Below are 17,788 nucleotides of genomic sequence, written 5' to 3'. Positions count from 1 at the left end.
ATCCAAATCCTGGCTCTGCCATTTGCTAGCTTAGCAGGTGGTTCAGCTGCTGGGAGCTTTAGTTCCCCTCTTTGGGAAATGAGAATTGAAGGACTGTGAGGCTTCAGTGGGATCCTGGCAGGAAAGTACCATGAACAGTGTCTGCTGCATGGTAGTTGCTCAACCATGATAGCCGGTAAAGCATTTGGAATTCACTGTAAGATTGTTTTTATTTTCATGTAATTCTCAAGCTTTCATTTGCCCTATTTAGACTTCTTGTTGAATGGAGTATAACATAATTTTAAAAAAATATACAAATTATTAATGTATAGTTAATCCTTGAACAGCAAGGGGGCTGGGGCATTGATCCCCTTGCACAGTTGAAAATTCGTGTAAACTTTTGACTCCCCCAAAACTTAATTGCTAATTACCTATTGTTGACTGGAAGCCTTACTGATAACATAAATATCCGATGTACACATATTTTGTGTATTTTATGTATCATACACTGTATTCTTACAATAAAGTAAGCTAGAGAAAAGGTGTTATTAAAATCATAAGGAAGAGAAAATACTTTTACAATATTGTACGTACTTATTGAAAAAAAGTCCACATATAAGTGGATCCATGTAGTTCAAACCCATGTTGTTCAAGGGCCAACTGTGTATCCCAGTGAATTTTCACAAGCAAACATACCGATGTAACTAGCATCTCAGTAAAAATTTTTAAAAAGAACACTTCTGAATGTAAAGTATTCCTTTAAGAAAAAAAATACTAGGAGTTCAGCAGCCTTCCTCATGCCCCTTTCTCGCCTTCCTCCTTGCCCCCAAAGAAAACCATCATCTTGTGTTCTAACACAATAGATTAGTGAAAAGTTCAGTAAACGAAACTTTTCATTCATTGAGATTATATAATATATATTCTTTCAGGTCTGCCTTCTCTCATTCAACATTATATTTGTAATATTCATCCGTGTTATGTGTAATTGTAATCTGTCCATTTTCATTGTTGTTTAGTATTCTACTGGGTGAATATGCATTATTCTTTTTTATTGCCTATGAATATTTGGGTAGTTTCAGGTGTTTGGCTATCATAGTGCTATTGTGAACATCCTTACATATGTCTTCTGGTAAATGTGCATCGGGTTACATACATAGAAATAGAATTGTTGGGTCATATAGGATATGATGTCTTCAGCTTTAAAGATCCAGCCAAACAGTTTTTCAAAGTGTTTGTCCCAAATTCCAGTCCTGCTAGCACTATCTGGTAGTTCCAGTTGCTCCACAAACATGCCCACCTTTGTGTTTTCTTCTTTTTTAAAAAATTTTTTAAATGTTTTATTTATTTTTGAAAGAGAGAGAGACAGAGTATGAGCAGGGAAGGGGCAGAGAGAGAGGGAGACACAGAATCCGAAGCAGGCTCCAGGCTCTGAGCTGTCAGCACAGAGTCTGACAACAGTGCTTGAACTTGTGAACCACGGGATTGACCTGAGCCGAAGTCGGACACTTAACCAATTGAGCCACCCAGGTGCCCCTGTATTTTCTGTCCTTTAATTTTAGTCATTTGGGTGGTTTCAAATTGCTTTGCTTTGATAATAGTGACATTGAATACCTTCTTTTTTATGTTTTTAGTCTTGTTCAGTGCCTATTCAAGTCTTCCCCCCCCCCCCCCCATTTTTCTATTGGGTTGTCTTTTTCTTACTAATTTGTAGAAGTTCTTTATATATTCTACATGTTTAGTCTTCTGTTGGATACATGCTTTGCGGATGTCTTCCATTTTGTGACTTTCCTTTTCACTCTCTTAATGATATCTTTCTTTTTTTAAAAATTTTTTTATTGTTTATTATTTTTGAGAGAGAGAGAGAGACTGAGAGCAAGCAGGGGAGGGGCAGAGAGAGAGAGGGAGACAGAACTAGAAGCAGACTCCAAGCTCTGAGCACTCAGGACAGAGCCCGACGCGGGGCTCGAATTCACAGACCACAAGATCATGACCTGATCTGTAGTCGGCCACCCAACCAACTGAGCCACCCAGGTGCCCTGATGATATCTTTCGATGAGTAAAGATTTTTAATTTTACTGTCATCCAATTTTTCAGTTTCTGGTTGTGCTTTGTGAATCTTGTTTAACAATATTTCCTTTTCTCTGTGTAACGTTCAGGCTTTTTAAATTTTATTTCTGGGAGGCAGTTTGGGTTGATGTGCTGTGAAGCCTGTCTTTAGCCACTAAGTTTTGTCTGCATCATCCTCTAAGGTGCAGAACTCTATTGCTTTTCAAGGTTCAGCAGAGTCTGGAAAAGATTTCTAAACTGGAGCAGGAAAAAGAGCATTGGATGTTGGAAGCACAGTTAGCCAAAATCAAGCTGGAGAAAGAAAACCAGCGAATTGCAGATAAGCTGAAGAGTACAAGCATCGGGCAGGGGGTTGGGCCAGCCCAGGAAAATCCCACTGGGATGAATGCAGGCGGCCAGGAAGAAGCCTCAACCAAGGCTGTGCTGGAGCCTATTCACAGCACCAGTCTGGTAAGTGTCTTCTCCTCCTCCTCCACTCCCCTGCCCCCCCCCCCCCCCCCCCTCCCCCTCCCCCTCCCCCTCCTTCTTCTTCTTTAACGATAATTGGTAAGGCCTTAACCTAGTGTTTGCTGTTAACCATCTAAATTACATGTCAGTGTAAAACAGGTATTATCCATGTGTTCTAGAAAAAGCAAGGGGTAGTCAGGATGGCTCCTTGAAAAAGCTATTTCATTAAATTTCCTTTGATTTTCCATGACACTTCCCCATGGTAAGGGCTGTATTCCTGGAAAAGATCAAGTAAGTCAAATTTAAGGTGATTCTGTTTTTCTATAGGTTATGTTTCTGACCAAGGGCTTGAATGTCTAACTTTCCATAGAAATGACCCCAAATACCATTAAAAATTTTTTTTAAATGTTTATTTATTTACTAGAGAGAGAGAGAGAGAGAGAGAGAGAGAGAGAGAGAGAGAGAGAGGGAGACACAGAATGCGAAACAGGCTCCAGGCTCTGAGCTGTCAGTGCAGAGCCCTGTGCGGGGCTCAAACTCACAAACTGTGAAATCGTGACCTGAGCAAAGTCAGACGCTTAACTGACTGAGCCACCCAGGCACCCTACAAATACCATTTTAAACCAATTTATGGTTCTTAGACAGTATAAAGCTTTACAACATATATGTAATACAGAAGCTCATCAGGTTAGTTATATTCCATGAGGCAGTATACTGCCAAGTTATCTTACAACCTTATATTTCTTGCCTTATATTTAACTGCAGTGATTCAGAAGGTGAAGAAACATCTGTCTATATTGGAGCTATTAATTACTTCAGGTAACTTCAAAGTTATGTCAAGAAACATTTTCTAATTATAATATTCTGCCCACTGTAAGAAAAACTTAGAAAATCTAGGAAAGGAGAAATCAGAGGGGGAAAAAACCCTTATAATTAGAAATATGGCTTATTAGGTACATTTTTACAAGCCTTTCTTGAAGATCTTGAGGTGAGCCATGGTGCTTTCGTGAGACCTGTCCTTAGCACTTGATTTTACCCTTCCTGTAGCTCACTGATGCAATGGATGAGCAAGGCATGGTCCTTCTTAGATTTACCTCACATCTGATTCAGGGCATCCCTGATAGTAAAGCATACAAACCAGCTTTTATTTTCAAGATGTATATAGGCTCCATTTCATTTTAACAGTGTCAGAAACTCAGTTTATTATTTTTTTCCCTAGATGTGATACTGGTATTATGATTATTTAGGAGAATATCTTAATTTTTGGAGATAAACACCAAAGTACTTAGGTATCCCAGTATATGCAATTTACTTTCAGATTGTTCAGAAAAAAAATACATATGTGTATATATGTATACATATATATACATGTATATATCTGTATACACACACACACACACAGATAAATAAAACAAATGTAGCAAAATGTTAATTATTAAATGTAGATGGTGGATATACAGACATTTCTTAAACTTTTTATCCCCAACTTCCTGTGTGTTTGAAAATTTTCATAGTAAAATATGGGGAGCAAAAAAGGATTAAAATTTTTAGAAAAGCAAAAACACATAAAACCACACTTCTCAGAGTTGTGACTTGGCGTGGACACCATGCTCACAGGATGATCCTGTAGAGTGACCCTCTGATCACAGGTCTGAATCCCAGACATGAGTCCTGCACATTGCCTCTGGCTAGGAGAAGCTGACTGCCTAGAGGGTACATTCAACACACATAGCTGAATGTTGACATCTGTTCAGGGACCACCTGGGAAAGCACCTCCCCCTACTCATCTTTGGATTTCCCTTCAGAGTCTGTCTCATTGATCCGGTCACACGGTTCTCCCTCTTGGTCTGATTTCTTGTTTCTCTCCTGTCTCTTTCTCCTTTCCTATACCTGTTCCTTTGCTCGTCTCACACTTGCACTAAGCAGTAGAGTTGGTGGTGGAGGGAGTAACTGTTGGACCAGACTAGACCGGGAAGAGTGCTGATACAACAGTAGTGATTGTAGTGATCATGGGCCGGCCACAGTGCTGAGGACTTTTAGTATGTTACCTCAGTCAGTCCTCATACAGATCCTATGAGATTGTACATACTATCATGTCTCTGTTTTGTAAATGAGACTGGGGGGCAGAGAGGTGAAAAAACTCAGCTGAAGTCATACACTTGGTAAATGATGGAACTAGGATGGAACCCAAGGTATCTGGGACCATGGCCTTGTGATCTGATTGGTGTCAGAAAATAGATCAGCTGACATCAATTCATCTGTCTACTGCTTGCCTTTCTGAAGTGCTGGGAGTTGGCAACACTGGTGTATTTGAGTCATTAATGTTGGTTGCTGAAAATTGAGGACTGTCTTTTTATTTGATTCTTCCCTATGTAAGTGAGAAGGACTTTCCAGCGATGTGGGAAACGTTTAGTACTGAGCACTCTTGGGGCATGAGTGATGATGACTTTATTTGTGCTTGAGATTGGAAGTCAGTGTTATTTTAAGTAGTCTGTCCAGTTAGCATCTCTGTACATGGCCTTGATTTCTTTTGTTCACAGATTTCTGTCTGCATCTCGCAAGGGTCTCTTTCCTTCCACCCACCTTATAAGGTGTTATCAGAATAATTTTCCTAGAGTATATTACTGATAATGCACTCTCTTGCTTTAGACTTCTGGTAGCTCTGGTATCTATAGAATATAATCCACTCATTTGTTCAAGGTGTGTAGATACCTTTTCCAGACTACCTGTCTAGCCCTGTCTTCTACATTTCCTCATACAAAGCCAAATTGAGCTCTTCCCTGATAATGGTCTTGGCATTTTTGCTTCCCTCTCTTTGTTCAAGCTATTTCTTTTGATATCTGTGTATCCATTACCCCCATCATCTCAATACTCACATACTTTTGCCTTTCAACTCCTTTCCTTCTCCTTGACTTTCTTGAATTCACAATTCTGCCCATGATTTTAGGTACACTTGAGGTGCCACATTTTCCATGCACCCTAGTTGTGGGTGTTGTCTCTGATGGTCAGGATTAGAGAACCAAGATGTGACTGGCCTCCTTTCATTTTTCACAGTCAGTTTTTGTGGCTTTCACTCTAATGGAATACAATCATGGATAGACATTTGTGGAGCGCTGTGGGATCACAGAGAAAGCTGCTGGAGGGCGCGGGGAGGATGCCGCAGAAGAGGTAATATGGATGGGGTTCAGAAGTGAATAGGAGTCCAAGGCACGAGGAGAGTATTGCAGGCCAGGGACAGGGTCTCAGCACGTAACTCTCCTTCCTCCTGTGCGTGGCGATTCTTGCCAAAACCAGCCTGGAGACCACAGAGATATAAGAGTGATGGTGTTTTGCCTTCCTTGACATTTCTCCTTTTCAGCCTTTCTTTTTATCCCCTTGTCTTTCCCCACCTACCCCTAGTGAACTTCACTGACTAAGCATGCAGCTAGCTCTGTGTGTCCTTTCTGTCATGTTCCTTTTGGGTGTAAGGAGCAAGTCTGTGCCCATTTTAAAGTTAATTGATTGACTAAGGAAGCTCATCTTACAAGTCCTCAGAAGATTACTTTGGTTTAAGCACCTTGGGGCTGAACAAGTTACATCAGAAAGAAACTTACTATTTCTAACTCTGTGGCAGTTTGGTAGTTGAATGCATATTATTTGTCATTAAAATACCTAATAGGGTAATTTGAGCATTCAGCCACCTATCAGTTCATTGTAATCAAAGATGTCAGTAACCTCAAGAAAGAAAAGGCACAGAATAATACAAATTTCTGCTTCTTGCTGGAATTAAAGAGCATTCATAGAATTTTAAGTATATATATTTTATGTATAAAGAGAATACATGTACATTGTAGATAATTTAAAACTACAGAAAATTAAAGAAGAAAAAAGTTGACATTCTCTTGAATACTCAAGCAACTACTGTTAACATTTTTCCTGCAAAATTTCATGCCTGGTTGATACTGTGCTACATATCATTTCAAATCTTTTAAGGTAATGTGAACACATAAATATTTATCCTATTATTAGAACTCTGTATAAACTTAGTTGTTGATTGCATAGTATTCTATATAGAATATACCTTAGTTAACCTATGATTGGACACTGGTTATAATTTGTGCTATTTTAAATAGCATCTCCTTTTGTGCATAAGGTTCTTTCTGCATCTCGGATGATGTCTTCAGGATACAGTCTCAGGGTTAGAACTATTAGGTCAAAAGACATGAATGTTTTCAAGTTTCTTGACCTTTATTGCCAAATTATTTTCTAAAAGGGCCATATCAGTTTACGCTCATTAGCATCATATGAGAACATGTTGAAATTATGTATGTTGATTTTTTTCCTTCCATTTATCTACTACCATTCCTCTGTGGGTCTGTGTGCTATAATACATTCACAAACTGTAACCAGGGAGTCACTGGATAAGGGTGGGGAGGCAGAATATAGATCCATGCTCGTAGTTTCTCTTGCCAAATGTAGTCATATTTGAATATATAAAATTAAATGATTGGCATGTTACCATAAACAGCTTTTAACTAAAAGAGAAAGACTAATTGCTACTCCTGCTTCAGTGAGTAGAAAATTATGGTTCTATTAAAAAAAAAAGTAATATAAAAGATTCTTTTACAGCTAGGTGGGCATGACATTCATTAGCATACACTCTGTTGATACTCTGTTCACTGTTCAGAGTAACTCTGGAGGAAATTATTTAGAATCTGTGAAAACTGTTTATTGGTGTGAACTGTGGGTATCAGAATACACTGAAACTGAATTTCCAAGTTTCCTTAAGTTATTGTGCCCAAGCACATGCATTTCCACTTTGAACAATAACCTGAAATCAGTATTCATGACTATCTGCTTTTGAAATCTTAATCCACAAAAGCAACCTGGCAGTACTTTAATGTGTCTGAAATTACATTTTCTTTTTCATTAATTTAAACCTCAAATTAGTATTTATTAATGTCATAACATTGTATCAAAAGTGTATTTCTTCTTTCTCCTTTTGAACTTTCAGCAGAATGTTTGTTATTTGTATTTTCTGTTTGGAATGTTTAGTTATTATGGTCACCATAAAACTGTCTTTACCCCTCCTCGGCTACTGTTTTGGAAATAGACCCAGAAATGATGAGTCAAAGCTCTTCTCCCTCTCTCTCTTCCCAGGCAATTTGTTGGGTTTCAGTGAAAATGACTGCAGCATTTTGATAGAGGAAATAGTGATGGTCATTATCCATTACTGCCTCATGATGGAAATAGTGAACACAGTTAGCTCTCTGTAGGTACAGCTTCCTTGTAGTAAAAGACCTTACAGGGTGATGATCTAGGACTGCACTCCCAGAGCACTTAAAAACAGTGTGAACTGAGAAGCGAAAATATTACAACTGTTTCAATCATTGTATTTGAAGTGAAAACAATCTGTTCTAAGGATTTTTTCCCTTTATATTCTAGATTGGGATTTTAACCAGGACATCTGACAATGAGGTAATGTGTGCTTAGCGTCATATTTGTTAGTAAATATTTGACTGTATGTTTGTTCACAAAGTCCAGCAAAAGTCAGCTTTCTCTAATTGTTTTCTGACCATTCTAGAAATTGTGGAGCCAGTGTTTTTCTCCTCCATCCACGGATCCATGTTGCTTTTCTTTCTGGTTCTATTTTAACTGTCACCAACAAATTGCAGCCTGTTTTTGTAATTGTCTCGTTGAACGACTTGGCTTGGCAGTTTGACAAGGTGTGGTGAGAGCTTGGCCATCAGTTCGCTGGCATCCTGAAGGAGGCTGGAGGTGTTAGCCCTCCTAGTGGGCAGGCTGGGGAGAGGGCTTTTCAGGGTCTTGACCAACAGTGTAGTGTGCTTGCCAGTTCTTTCCAGCCCTCAAGGGAGTGAACCCAAATTTGGCTTTTGAGTTTTGAAATATTGTAAAGTGTAACTTTATAAATAACCATTCAAGGAACACTGAAGTTATTCAGCTTTCTACTCAGTATAGCAAGCTGGTAAATATAGTTCAAGTAGGTTGGTAAATTCGATTTCCCTATTGGCCTTTTACTTTAGGTAATCTTGAAATTTCTCTGTGTTTTTAAACTTAAAACTCAATAACATACCATTGCTAGAGTAACTAGAGGAAATACTGGTGTGGGACAAGGCCCATAAACTGTTCAGAATAGAAATGGTTTCATTGGTTAGTGTGTTTAAGAACATTAGAGCTGTCTTAAGATAATCTGAGGGGAAAAAAGAATGTTCAGATTTTAGGGGTTCCAACAATGCTCCCTTTCCCCTGCCTTCTTCCGGTTGGAGAGGTTGTAGGTGTCAGACAGGTCTGTGGCTTCTCAAGGCTGGATGGAGGGACATGACTCCAGAGGTAGTGGGCCTCCCAGTACTTCACTTATGCTCTGTTCTTTTGAAGCCACGACCTTATTGTGAGATAGGCAGAAATGCAGAATAAGAGGTATTTAGAATACACATTTACCTGGCTTGTCTGAAGTTTCTTTGAGGGGTAGGAAAACTGATTCCCTATCCGATTTAAAATGAAAGTGTACAAAATGTTGTCCTTTTCTTTTTTCTTTTGGAGTGATGGTAATCTTTTCTGGAACTGCTTCATCTCACTGGCATTTATTTAGTTAGTTATGTGTGCTCTGTTCAGGTTCCAGATGTGGAGTCTCGTGAAGACTTAATTAAAAATCACTACATGGCAAGGATAGTGGAGCTGACATCTCAACTGCAGCTGGCTGACAGCAAGTCAGTGCATTTTTACGCTGAGGTGAGTGGAGACTTAATTAGATTTGGGGGCTTTTTCCTCACCCTGTCAGCAATTAGGTCACTGTCCTGGTCTCCTGCTATTCATTCGAAGAGAGAAGTTCGTGTCTATGCATCCGTGTGAAGTTGGTTGGAGTTCATATTGGTCAGGCTGCATCCAACCCCACATCCTCATTTCAGTACATAGGGACTGATTTGTCATTTCCAAATTACCGAAAGACAGTTGAGAGACTTATCAGTCACCTTTCCTATGGTCACATAATATATGTTTGGGGCATTATTGCTAGAGATTGCTTGTTTTAGAGAATTATAGGCAGGTAGACGTTCACAAGTCAAGGAATTTTATGCAAAGAAATTAAAAAAATATGACTGGTTCTTTTTTTCCTAAGTGACAAGTTGTAGAAACGAGTTCCTATAAATGATAAAATGAATAAGTGATAAAATCCTATAAATGATAAAATGTGACCTCTTTTAACCTTTGATATATAATCTTTTTGTTACATTTTCTTCTTCCCTAACCAAATAACTCATTTTCTTAGGAGAATTAGAAAAACCCTATGCAAGATACTCAATAACATCCTACACCAGTTCATTAATTAGAAGGGAGAGAATGAAGCAAGAAAGTGCAGCGATAGAATGGATGTGCTCAACCTATAAGAATACCTGTAAGGTCTCTCACTTAAAACTTTACACTAAAGGTCAGTTTTAGATGTCAGACAGAGAATTATAATGCTTTAAGTTGTTAAAGAGATTGAGGGGCGCCCGGGTGGTTCAGTCGGGTAAGCGTCTGACCATTGCTCCCAGCTCAGGTCTGGATCTCAGGGTCTTCAAGCCCCACACTGGGTTCCACTCTGGGTGTGAAGCCTACTTAAAAAAATAAATAAATTGTTAAAGAAATTGGGAAAGAAAAGACAACACCCAGTACTGGGACCTGACTTTGTGATTTTCTACTGTACTACGGAGATAGAGGGGTTGATAGGAAGCCAGTTGCTAGATGTGGAGAGGGACTTTGCTTCTTTTTTTCTTGCTGGAAGAAATGATGTGCCTAGGTCCATGCTGTTCACAAACCACCATTCCACACCTCTTTGATCAGTTAATAAGAGTGACTGCTTGTTGGGCTGTAGAAAATGGGGAGCACAGCGAACTGGCTGACCTACGCTGGTGCTGCTGTGGTGCCGAGCTTCTGAGGCCATGCAACCATGTCCTTGTTTGGATCCCTAACTGCCTTTGGAGTTAGTGTCCCAGACTGGATTGTTGTCTTTCTGAGGACCCGTGCCTTGCAAATCTCTCCCTCTTTTTCAGGTTTGGTGCCGAGTACATAGTAGATGTTTGGTTAATAAATGGTGGTTGATTTGGTGGAATTCTCTTGTGAGGAATGAAATGAGTAGCTGGGGAGTGTTGGCTGTTTCATTTCCAAGAGATTTGCTTATCTTGGGAAATGTTTTCAGCACAATGTGATAACAACAATTTTTACATTGTCCTAGTTTTTCCTCGTCTGTAAACAGGAAGTGGTGAGCCCTCCGTATGACTTTACTGGAATGGCTAGTCTGAGTGATGTCGACACAGATTCAGATGTGTCTCAACAGATCCTCCTTGTCAGTCTCTCGGCCTTATCAGAAAGTTTAGTGATCCTTTGATGGCACACTGTCTTTAAACAATAGTGAGAAACAGAATTTTTCTTTTCTCTTCTTGATGAGCTCTGTCTCTGGATAGCCCAGCTTTGGTAGAACCCCAGAGAAAGCAGCTGGGATCTTCAGATTCCTACACTGACTTCATATTCCCTGTAGATTGAGCCTAATCTGTAGCCTGGGACTGTAAAGCTTTTATTGTTCCTGTAATGTGGTCTCTATAACAGAGGACTTAAAACACGAGAAAATTGCCTTAGGATTCATATTGCAAAGTCAGATGCCATTGATAACTTTTTTTTAAAACATATTTATTTATTTATTTATTTATTTTTAATTTTATTTTTAATTTTTTAAAATTTACACCCAAATTAGTTAGCATATAATGCAACAATGATTTCAGGAGTAGATTCCTTAGTGCCCCTTACCCATTTAGCTCATCCCCCCTCCCACAACCCCTTCAGTAACCCTCAGTTTGTTCTCCATATTTATGAGTCTCTTCTGTTTTGTCCCCCTCCCTGTTTTTATATTATTTTTGTTTCCCTTCCCTTATGTTGATCTCTTTTGTCTCTTAAAGTCCTCATATGAGTGAAGTCATATGATTTTTATCTTTCTCTGACTGACTAATCATTGATAACTTTTGAAATAACCACTTCTGTTCTCATCCAGTTTGAGTATAAATGAATCCTGGGTAAATGTAAAAAACTTCTTAAGGGGTGCCTGGCTGGCTCAGTTACTAGAGCATGGGACTCTTGATCTTGGGGTTGTGAGTTCAAGCCCCATATTGGGTATAGAGATTACTTAAATTTTTAGGGGTACCTGGGTGACTCAGTTGGTTAAGTGTCTGACTCTTGATTTCAGCTCAGGTCATGATCTCATGGGTGATGAGATCAAGCACCCCTACTCCCCTCCTGTCTGGCTCTGTGCTGACAGCATGGAGCCTGCTTGGGATTTTCTCTCTCCTTCTCTGTGTGCCCCTCCCCTGCTCATATGCACGCATGCACCCTCTCTCTCTCTTCCCCTAAATAAATAAACATTTAAAAATAAATAAATTCTTAAACAACAAAAAACCCCCAACTTCTTAAGTTTTTGTAACCACTGGTTGTCAGGCTAGAGCTAGGAAAACCTTGGTGAGCTTGGGTTAGTAGATGTTTTTGCTTATTAAAGTGGTGAGAGGGACCACATCTTTCTGTGTCCTTCAGTGAGTGGTACAGGCCTAAAGTGAATTTGGTTTGGGGGAAATGCCCCTGAGATAATGGGATGTTTTCTAATTTAACAGTGCCGAGCACTCTCTAAGAGACTGGCCTTGGCCGAAAAGTCTAAAGAGGCACTGACGGAAGAGATGAAAGTAGCTGGTCAGAACATCAGCAGACTTCAGGTGAGTTCAGAAGTGTTACCTACACAATGTTAATACGGCTTTCACTGAAAGTTCTTGGGCAGCAAAGTCAGCGTTTCCTTTCAAAAGTAGTGGCATTTGACCTGTAGACATGCATTTTTCTAACCACTTTAGTTCTAACTCATTTTAAAGTAACTTATGTCAGGCAGAAAGTTGTGTATTGCTTCTTTCTCTGACTTGATTTTCTTTTGAATAGCTTTATAGTCAGCATTTCCTTAAATGATACTTATGTACCCCCAGTCCTCCCTCCCCATTCCCCGTGCTAATCTCCGTTGTGACGGGCTGTACACTTGCTCTGTTCACATGACTCTGATTCTTCTGTTTACCATTTCATAAAACTGACCTGAACTGAAAGGTGGGGCTGCAGAATATTCCTCCTTCCTCACTGGTCTGTTTTAAAAGCCTTGTTTCCAGAAAGCCTCTGTTAAATATAAACGTGATATAGGTAGAGAAAAAACACATTAGCACAGCAACACCTGCCCCCTCCTAATTTCAGATTAGTTAATCAGATTAGCTAGGAGCACAGGATTAGATTTTAAGGGGCTGGAGCAAGCAGAGAGATGGGAAGACAAAGGTGCTTCCTCCAAGGAGGGTCCTGCCCTGAGGGCTGAGGGCCTTGAGGCTTGGGGAAAACCTGAGGAGAGTTGGAAAGACAATGTAGCCCTCTTGTTCTTTGTCACAATTTTATACCTGAGGTAGAAGGAAAGTCTTTTTGCAAAGAAATTCAAAACCTATTTTGAAGGCTGAAAAGAAGAAAAACTTTTCCCCTCATTTGTTTTAATTTTGTTAAGGCCTGTGGCTTGTCCTTTATGTTAATTGATCAGATAGGTCATCTTGCTAGGTTGCTTTTTTCAAATTTCTTTCATAAATTAAAAAAGCTTTGAGGTGGGTGACTAGGGGGGTTTTGATTTGTCTTTTTTCCCTCTGTTCCTTTGCCATTTAGGATGAGCTGACAACTACCAAGAGGAGTTATGAGGATCAGTTAAGTATGATGAGTGACCACCTGTGCAGCATGAACGAGACATTATCTAAACAGAGAGAAGAGATTGACACGCTGAAGATGTCCAGTAAGGTAGGGAAGGGGAAGGAGGAGGTCTCTCACATACAGTATTTCATATGTAATATGAAGTATTTCATTGCTATGCATTTCAGGAGCAAAGGTTAAGAGATTTAAAGTATTTTTAAATAATTATTCTTCACACAATTTGTCCTATTATCCAAAAGTAAAATTCAGTTTCTTTGACTGAATTATAAGTTGAGAGGAGGTCTGACCTCTAAGGCCTTTAATAATACTGTGTCCTGGGGCGCCTGGGTGGCGCAGTCGGTTAAGCGTCCGACTTCAGCCAGGTCACGATCTCGCGGTCCGTGAGTTCGAGCCCCGCGTCGGGCTCTGGGCTGATGGCTCAGAGCCTGGAGCCTGTTTCCGATTCTGTGTCTCCCTCTCTCTCTGCCCCTCCCCCGTTCATGCTCTGTCTCAAAAATAAATAAACGTTGAAAAAAAAAAATTAAAAAAAAAATAATAATAATACTGTGTCCTTTGATTTTGGGCATTTTTGGCATTCTACTATTTTATCATTTAGGGGGACTCTTTAGGCAGGTTATGATATGAATTGTTCTTTTTTTTTTTTTTTTTTTTAGTGTTTATTATTTTGAGAGAGAGAGAGAGCATGTGCATGGGGGCGGGACAGAGAGAGAGAGAGAGAGAGAGAGAGCGAGCACAGGGCAGAGAGAGAAGGACAGAGGATCTGAAGTGGGCTCTGAGCTGACAGCAGAGAGCCCGATACGGGCTTGAACCTGTGAATTGTGAGATTATGACCTGAGCCAAAGTCAGAAGTTTAACTGACTGAGCCACCCATGAAACTAAAATGGTGCTGTTGAAGAGTGACCTTCTTTAGCAGATTTATTTTCATACACATCCATAAAGCTAGGAATGTCTTGTCCTTTTGCAAAATTTTCTTTTGCTTTCATTTCCATAAAGCCACTGCTTGTCCAGTCTTGAGATCAACAGATATTAGTACTATCCTTATATTAAAGTGTATATCTACATATCATGTCTCTATTGTTGTCACATAATGTATATATTCTTTTACCATGAAAGACAGACTGTAGGAAGCCTCTCAGATACTTAGCATGTTTTGTAACTCAGACAATACTGTACCACTGCCAGGTGGGATTTACTGTCTCTAACCTGTGCTCTTTGAAATCTGCTGCTGCCTCTTATTGACTTAGCAGCCATTCCTTCTATGTGCTGCTAGCACTGGGGAGGAAATAGAAATGAACAAACTATAGCTTTATTTAACATCGGCTAGTGGTGGTGAGGGCAGCATTCTGCTCAGTTGGTGTCTCCTTGGGAAATATATCCTGTTAGTGCGTTGGCATCTGCATTATATAATACCATTTCTCGGTGTAGCCTCATGATATTGATTGGCCCCTGGCCGCTTTGGAGAAAGCAAGAGAGTGTATGTCTGTGATACTTTTCTGGGACATCTTGTGATGATGGTAACCAGACAGTGTGAGTTTGGTTGTGGTTCTCCAGTTACTTTTGCTTCAGGAAACGAGCTCGGAGGTGATGGGTGGGGGTTGGTCCTTAAGTAATGCCTCCCCGTAACTCTTTTGGCCTCTTTCTTGGTGTTACAGGAGGGCAACAGCTAGCTCACAGGTTGATGGTAGAAAGCACATACATTAGTATGAGTATTATGAGAAAGCCTGTTTTAGCTCCTAACATTTGGAAAGAAGTGGCAGACTTCAGGGTGCAGAAGACATTTGTTCTGAATTGAAAGGGATGAATGTTGACTACAGCAAAGTTCATTGTCCCGAAGGTAACTGTATTGCAGCTACTTTAGCAGTTAGGGAATTTTCAAGTCCTCTCTCAACTTTTTAATCTAGTCCTTAAAATACGTCCTTAATGAAATGCTGAGCTTGAGATCCTTCCTCACATTGTAGTTTATTTTGTTAACCTTTTTTTGATCATTCTGTGATCCCTGTATTTTGCCCCTCCACCTCCACCCGCCGTTTATTAGTAATTAAGGTTGCTATAGAATCATCTTACAGCTGAGTTGACAGGGTCTCCATTGGATACCAAGTAAACATCTTGGAACCATTTTGTTTGCTCTCATCTTGTTATAAATATTTGTGTTCTGCAGGCATTTCCCACATACATGACAAAAATATATTTGTAAGTAATGGTTAAGTATAGGAATTTAGTTAGAATGTATTCCTAAAAAGTGAGCTTCTCCAGAAAGAAGTTCATAAAACTGGAAAGTCCAAATCGCCGTATGTGAGGAGATGGGGAATAAGGTAAGACATCTGCCCCTGAGTTTTCAGTCAGTATCTGAGCTTCCTTTTTCAGATGATCATTTCCACTGGGGCGTTAGTTGGCACATACTCAAAATTAGCATCTATTAAGACCTTTAAAAGGTATTTATTAAGCAACAAGGAAACATGTTTAGGCTAAGAACATGTTTAGGCTGAAATCATAAACTTCCTTGTCTTTGGATCAAAATTAATTTTTGAGGTTTGGTAAATCCAAGATAGCTCTGCTTTCTTTCTTTATTGCCGATTCTTAGCCCTCAGGCAGATAGGGGTCGTGGAGATAGCTAGTGGGGGAGTTAAAAGTGATCAACTGCTTTTTGATTACGGAATAAAAGTTAGCAATGCAGGGTTACCAGCTGTACTCTGTCTTGGAAGCTAAAGTTTTCCACAGTGCTTCCACTGGAAGGCCAAGCCTTCCAGAGAGCTTGGCCTGTAAACTCTGGGTTACTTTTCTAGAAGTCTGTGTTCTTATTGTTGATATTTTTCTTTGCACAGGGAAATTCTAAAAAGAACAAGAGCCGATAGTTTACACATAGATGGTTGGCGACTTCCTTCCAAAGCTGCTACTTTTGCGTGGAGCTGCAGGACCCAGACTGCTTGTCCAGTGTCCAGTGCCCAGTGCTGGCCACCTTCAGGGAGCTGGGCTGCTTTTGGACCTAGTAAACTAGTCAGTGTTGTAAATGGCCTTGAAACATTTAAAGTATATTTGTAACCAGTAATGCAAATACAGAATTTGATGTTGACAGTACAATGGACAACAATACATGTATCATGGATATCGTAGGTTTCCTTATGCTGTTTTTACTGTGCACTTTTTAAAATTAGGTTTTAATTTCAGTATGTAAGAACAACAAATATTTTGTATATTTTCAAACTCAATTATATGGTAATCGATTTGGTATCTATGGAATAGATCTATGTTTCTGGATAAAATGCTTAAATTGTCAAACTGGCGTTCCTTCTTGCTATAATTGAAAGCAGTCTCCAGATTCTTTTTGAAGACTTATTCGTATTTTCTCTCTCTCTCTCTCTCTCTCTCTCTCAGAGGGAGTGGGTCTTGCAAACTTCAGATCTTGTGGGTTTATTATCATTGTCTTATTATCACAGCTCTTCAGTACCTTCTCTGTGTTGGAATAATAGCTTAAGGAAATTGATGTCAATAAATTCGTACTTATGTCAAACTTTCAGGCTATGAAAATTTGATGAAGGAAACCAAAACCTATGAAAGTATGTCTTACAAAATGTACAGAATCCTGACTTAGGTATAACCTTTCTAATTCCCCAAATTGAACAATTGTCTGGTTTATCCTTTATTAATGCTTTGCGTTTTACCTTAACAGTACCTGTAACCATACTTCAGGCTGTCCTTGGTTTATGTCATCAACATTGTATCATTCCGGTATAAACCTCTGGTATGTCTCCAGCACTCTCTAAATATATTCTCCTTTTACCTGAGCTGCTTGCTCAAGCCCACTCCACCCCATGTCCAAGCCCCCAGATTAGCTCAGCTGTTCCTGAAGCCCCTCCTCCCCGCCTCCCTGCCTGCTGCATCTCTTTTGGGCCTCCTCTCTAGCCACCTTCCAAAATGCCTTATTCTGGTTTAGCTGAGAGTTCATCACCAGTTTCCCTCTGTACTCAGCACAAAGGCCACCTCCTTGACCTCCGCCCCATGGCCTCTGCTGCCTGCTGTAGAGAGAGAGACCCAGAGCTCACAGTAATGGCTGTGTTTGGATCCTGCCTTGGGGACCTCTGAGTGAATCAGCTCAGTCCCATTCTGCCCTGCCTGTCCAGGCACGGGCCCCTTACCCCTTTCTGTTTTCTGTGACCTCATTTCCAGGTCTCTAACAGCTAAGCCAGCTGTTTTCACTGCAACTGCACCTAGGCCCCCAAGCACTGTGGGAAAGAGATCAAATAACCATTCTGATTAGCTCCCTCATAAATTTAGGCTTTCCAGCTCCTGCCAGGCCTTCAGTGCTCTGTGACAGTCCTTATGGCATTTCTAGTCTATTTCTATTCCTCCTTTGGAGGGTTTGGGATAGAGAAGTCCTTCTAGGGACTGCCTTTTTCCTCTGCTCACCACTGCAGCCTACCTCTCAAAGGACTTGTCTCTTCTGTGTAAACCTCTCAGGGAAGGCCTGAGTGCCATGGGAAGTGCAAAGTGAGAGGTAATTCTAGTTTAGGCACAGAATTGGGAATTAGATGGTTACCTGAAGTCCATGTAGGAGTGAAACTAAAAA

General features: G+C 40.1%; 1 protein-coding gene across 2 annotated transcripts in view; it reads left to right on the top strand.

The window, feature by feature from the left end:
- The window catches only part of PPP1R21 (protein phosphatase 1 regulatory subunit 21), a 66,120-nt gene extending 48,332 nt beyond the window's left edge, over positions 1 to 17,788 (top strand). For both annotated transcript variants that reach the window (XM_040453797.1, XM_040453796.1), the window contains 6 exons: positions 2,254 to 2,496; positions 7,918 to 7,950; positions 9,106 to 9,222; positions 12,123 to 12,221; positions 13,183 to 13,311; positions 16,047 to 17,788. In XM_040453797.1, the coding sequence (XP_040309731.1) occupies positions 2,254 to 2,496; positions 7,918 to 7,950; positions 9,106 to 9,222; positions 12,123 to 12,221; positions 13,183 to 13,311; positions 16,047 to 16,076 (651 nt within the window). In that variant the 3' untranslated portion in view covers positions 16,077 to 17,788. The remainder of the gene's footprint in view (positions 1 to 2,253; positions 2,497 to 7,917; positions 7,951 to 9,105; positions 9,223 to 12,122; positions 12,222 to 13,182; positions 13,312 to 16,046) is intronic.

The sequence above is a fragment of the Herpailurus yagouaroundi genome, unplaced genomic scaffold, assembly GCF_014898765.1.
Source record: "Herpailurus yagouaroundi ecotype Mexico unplaced genomic scaffold, PumYag 210, whole genome shotgun sequence".
Lineage (NCBI taxonomy): Eukaryota > Metazoa > Chordata > Mammalia > Carnivora > Felidae > Herpailurus > Herpailurus yagouaroundi.
Note: the sequence above shows the minus strand (reverse complement) of the source record. Positions and strands in the feature narration are given on the sequence as shown.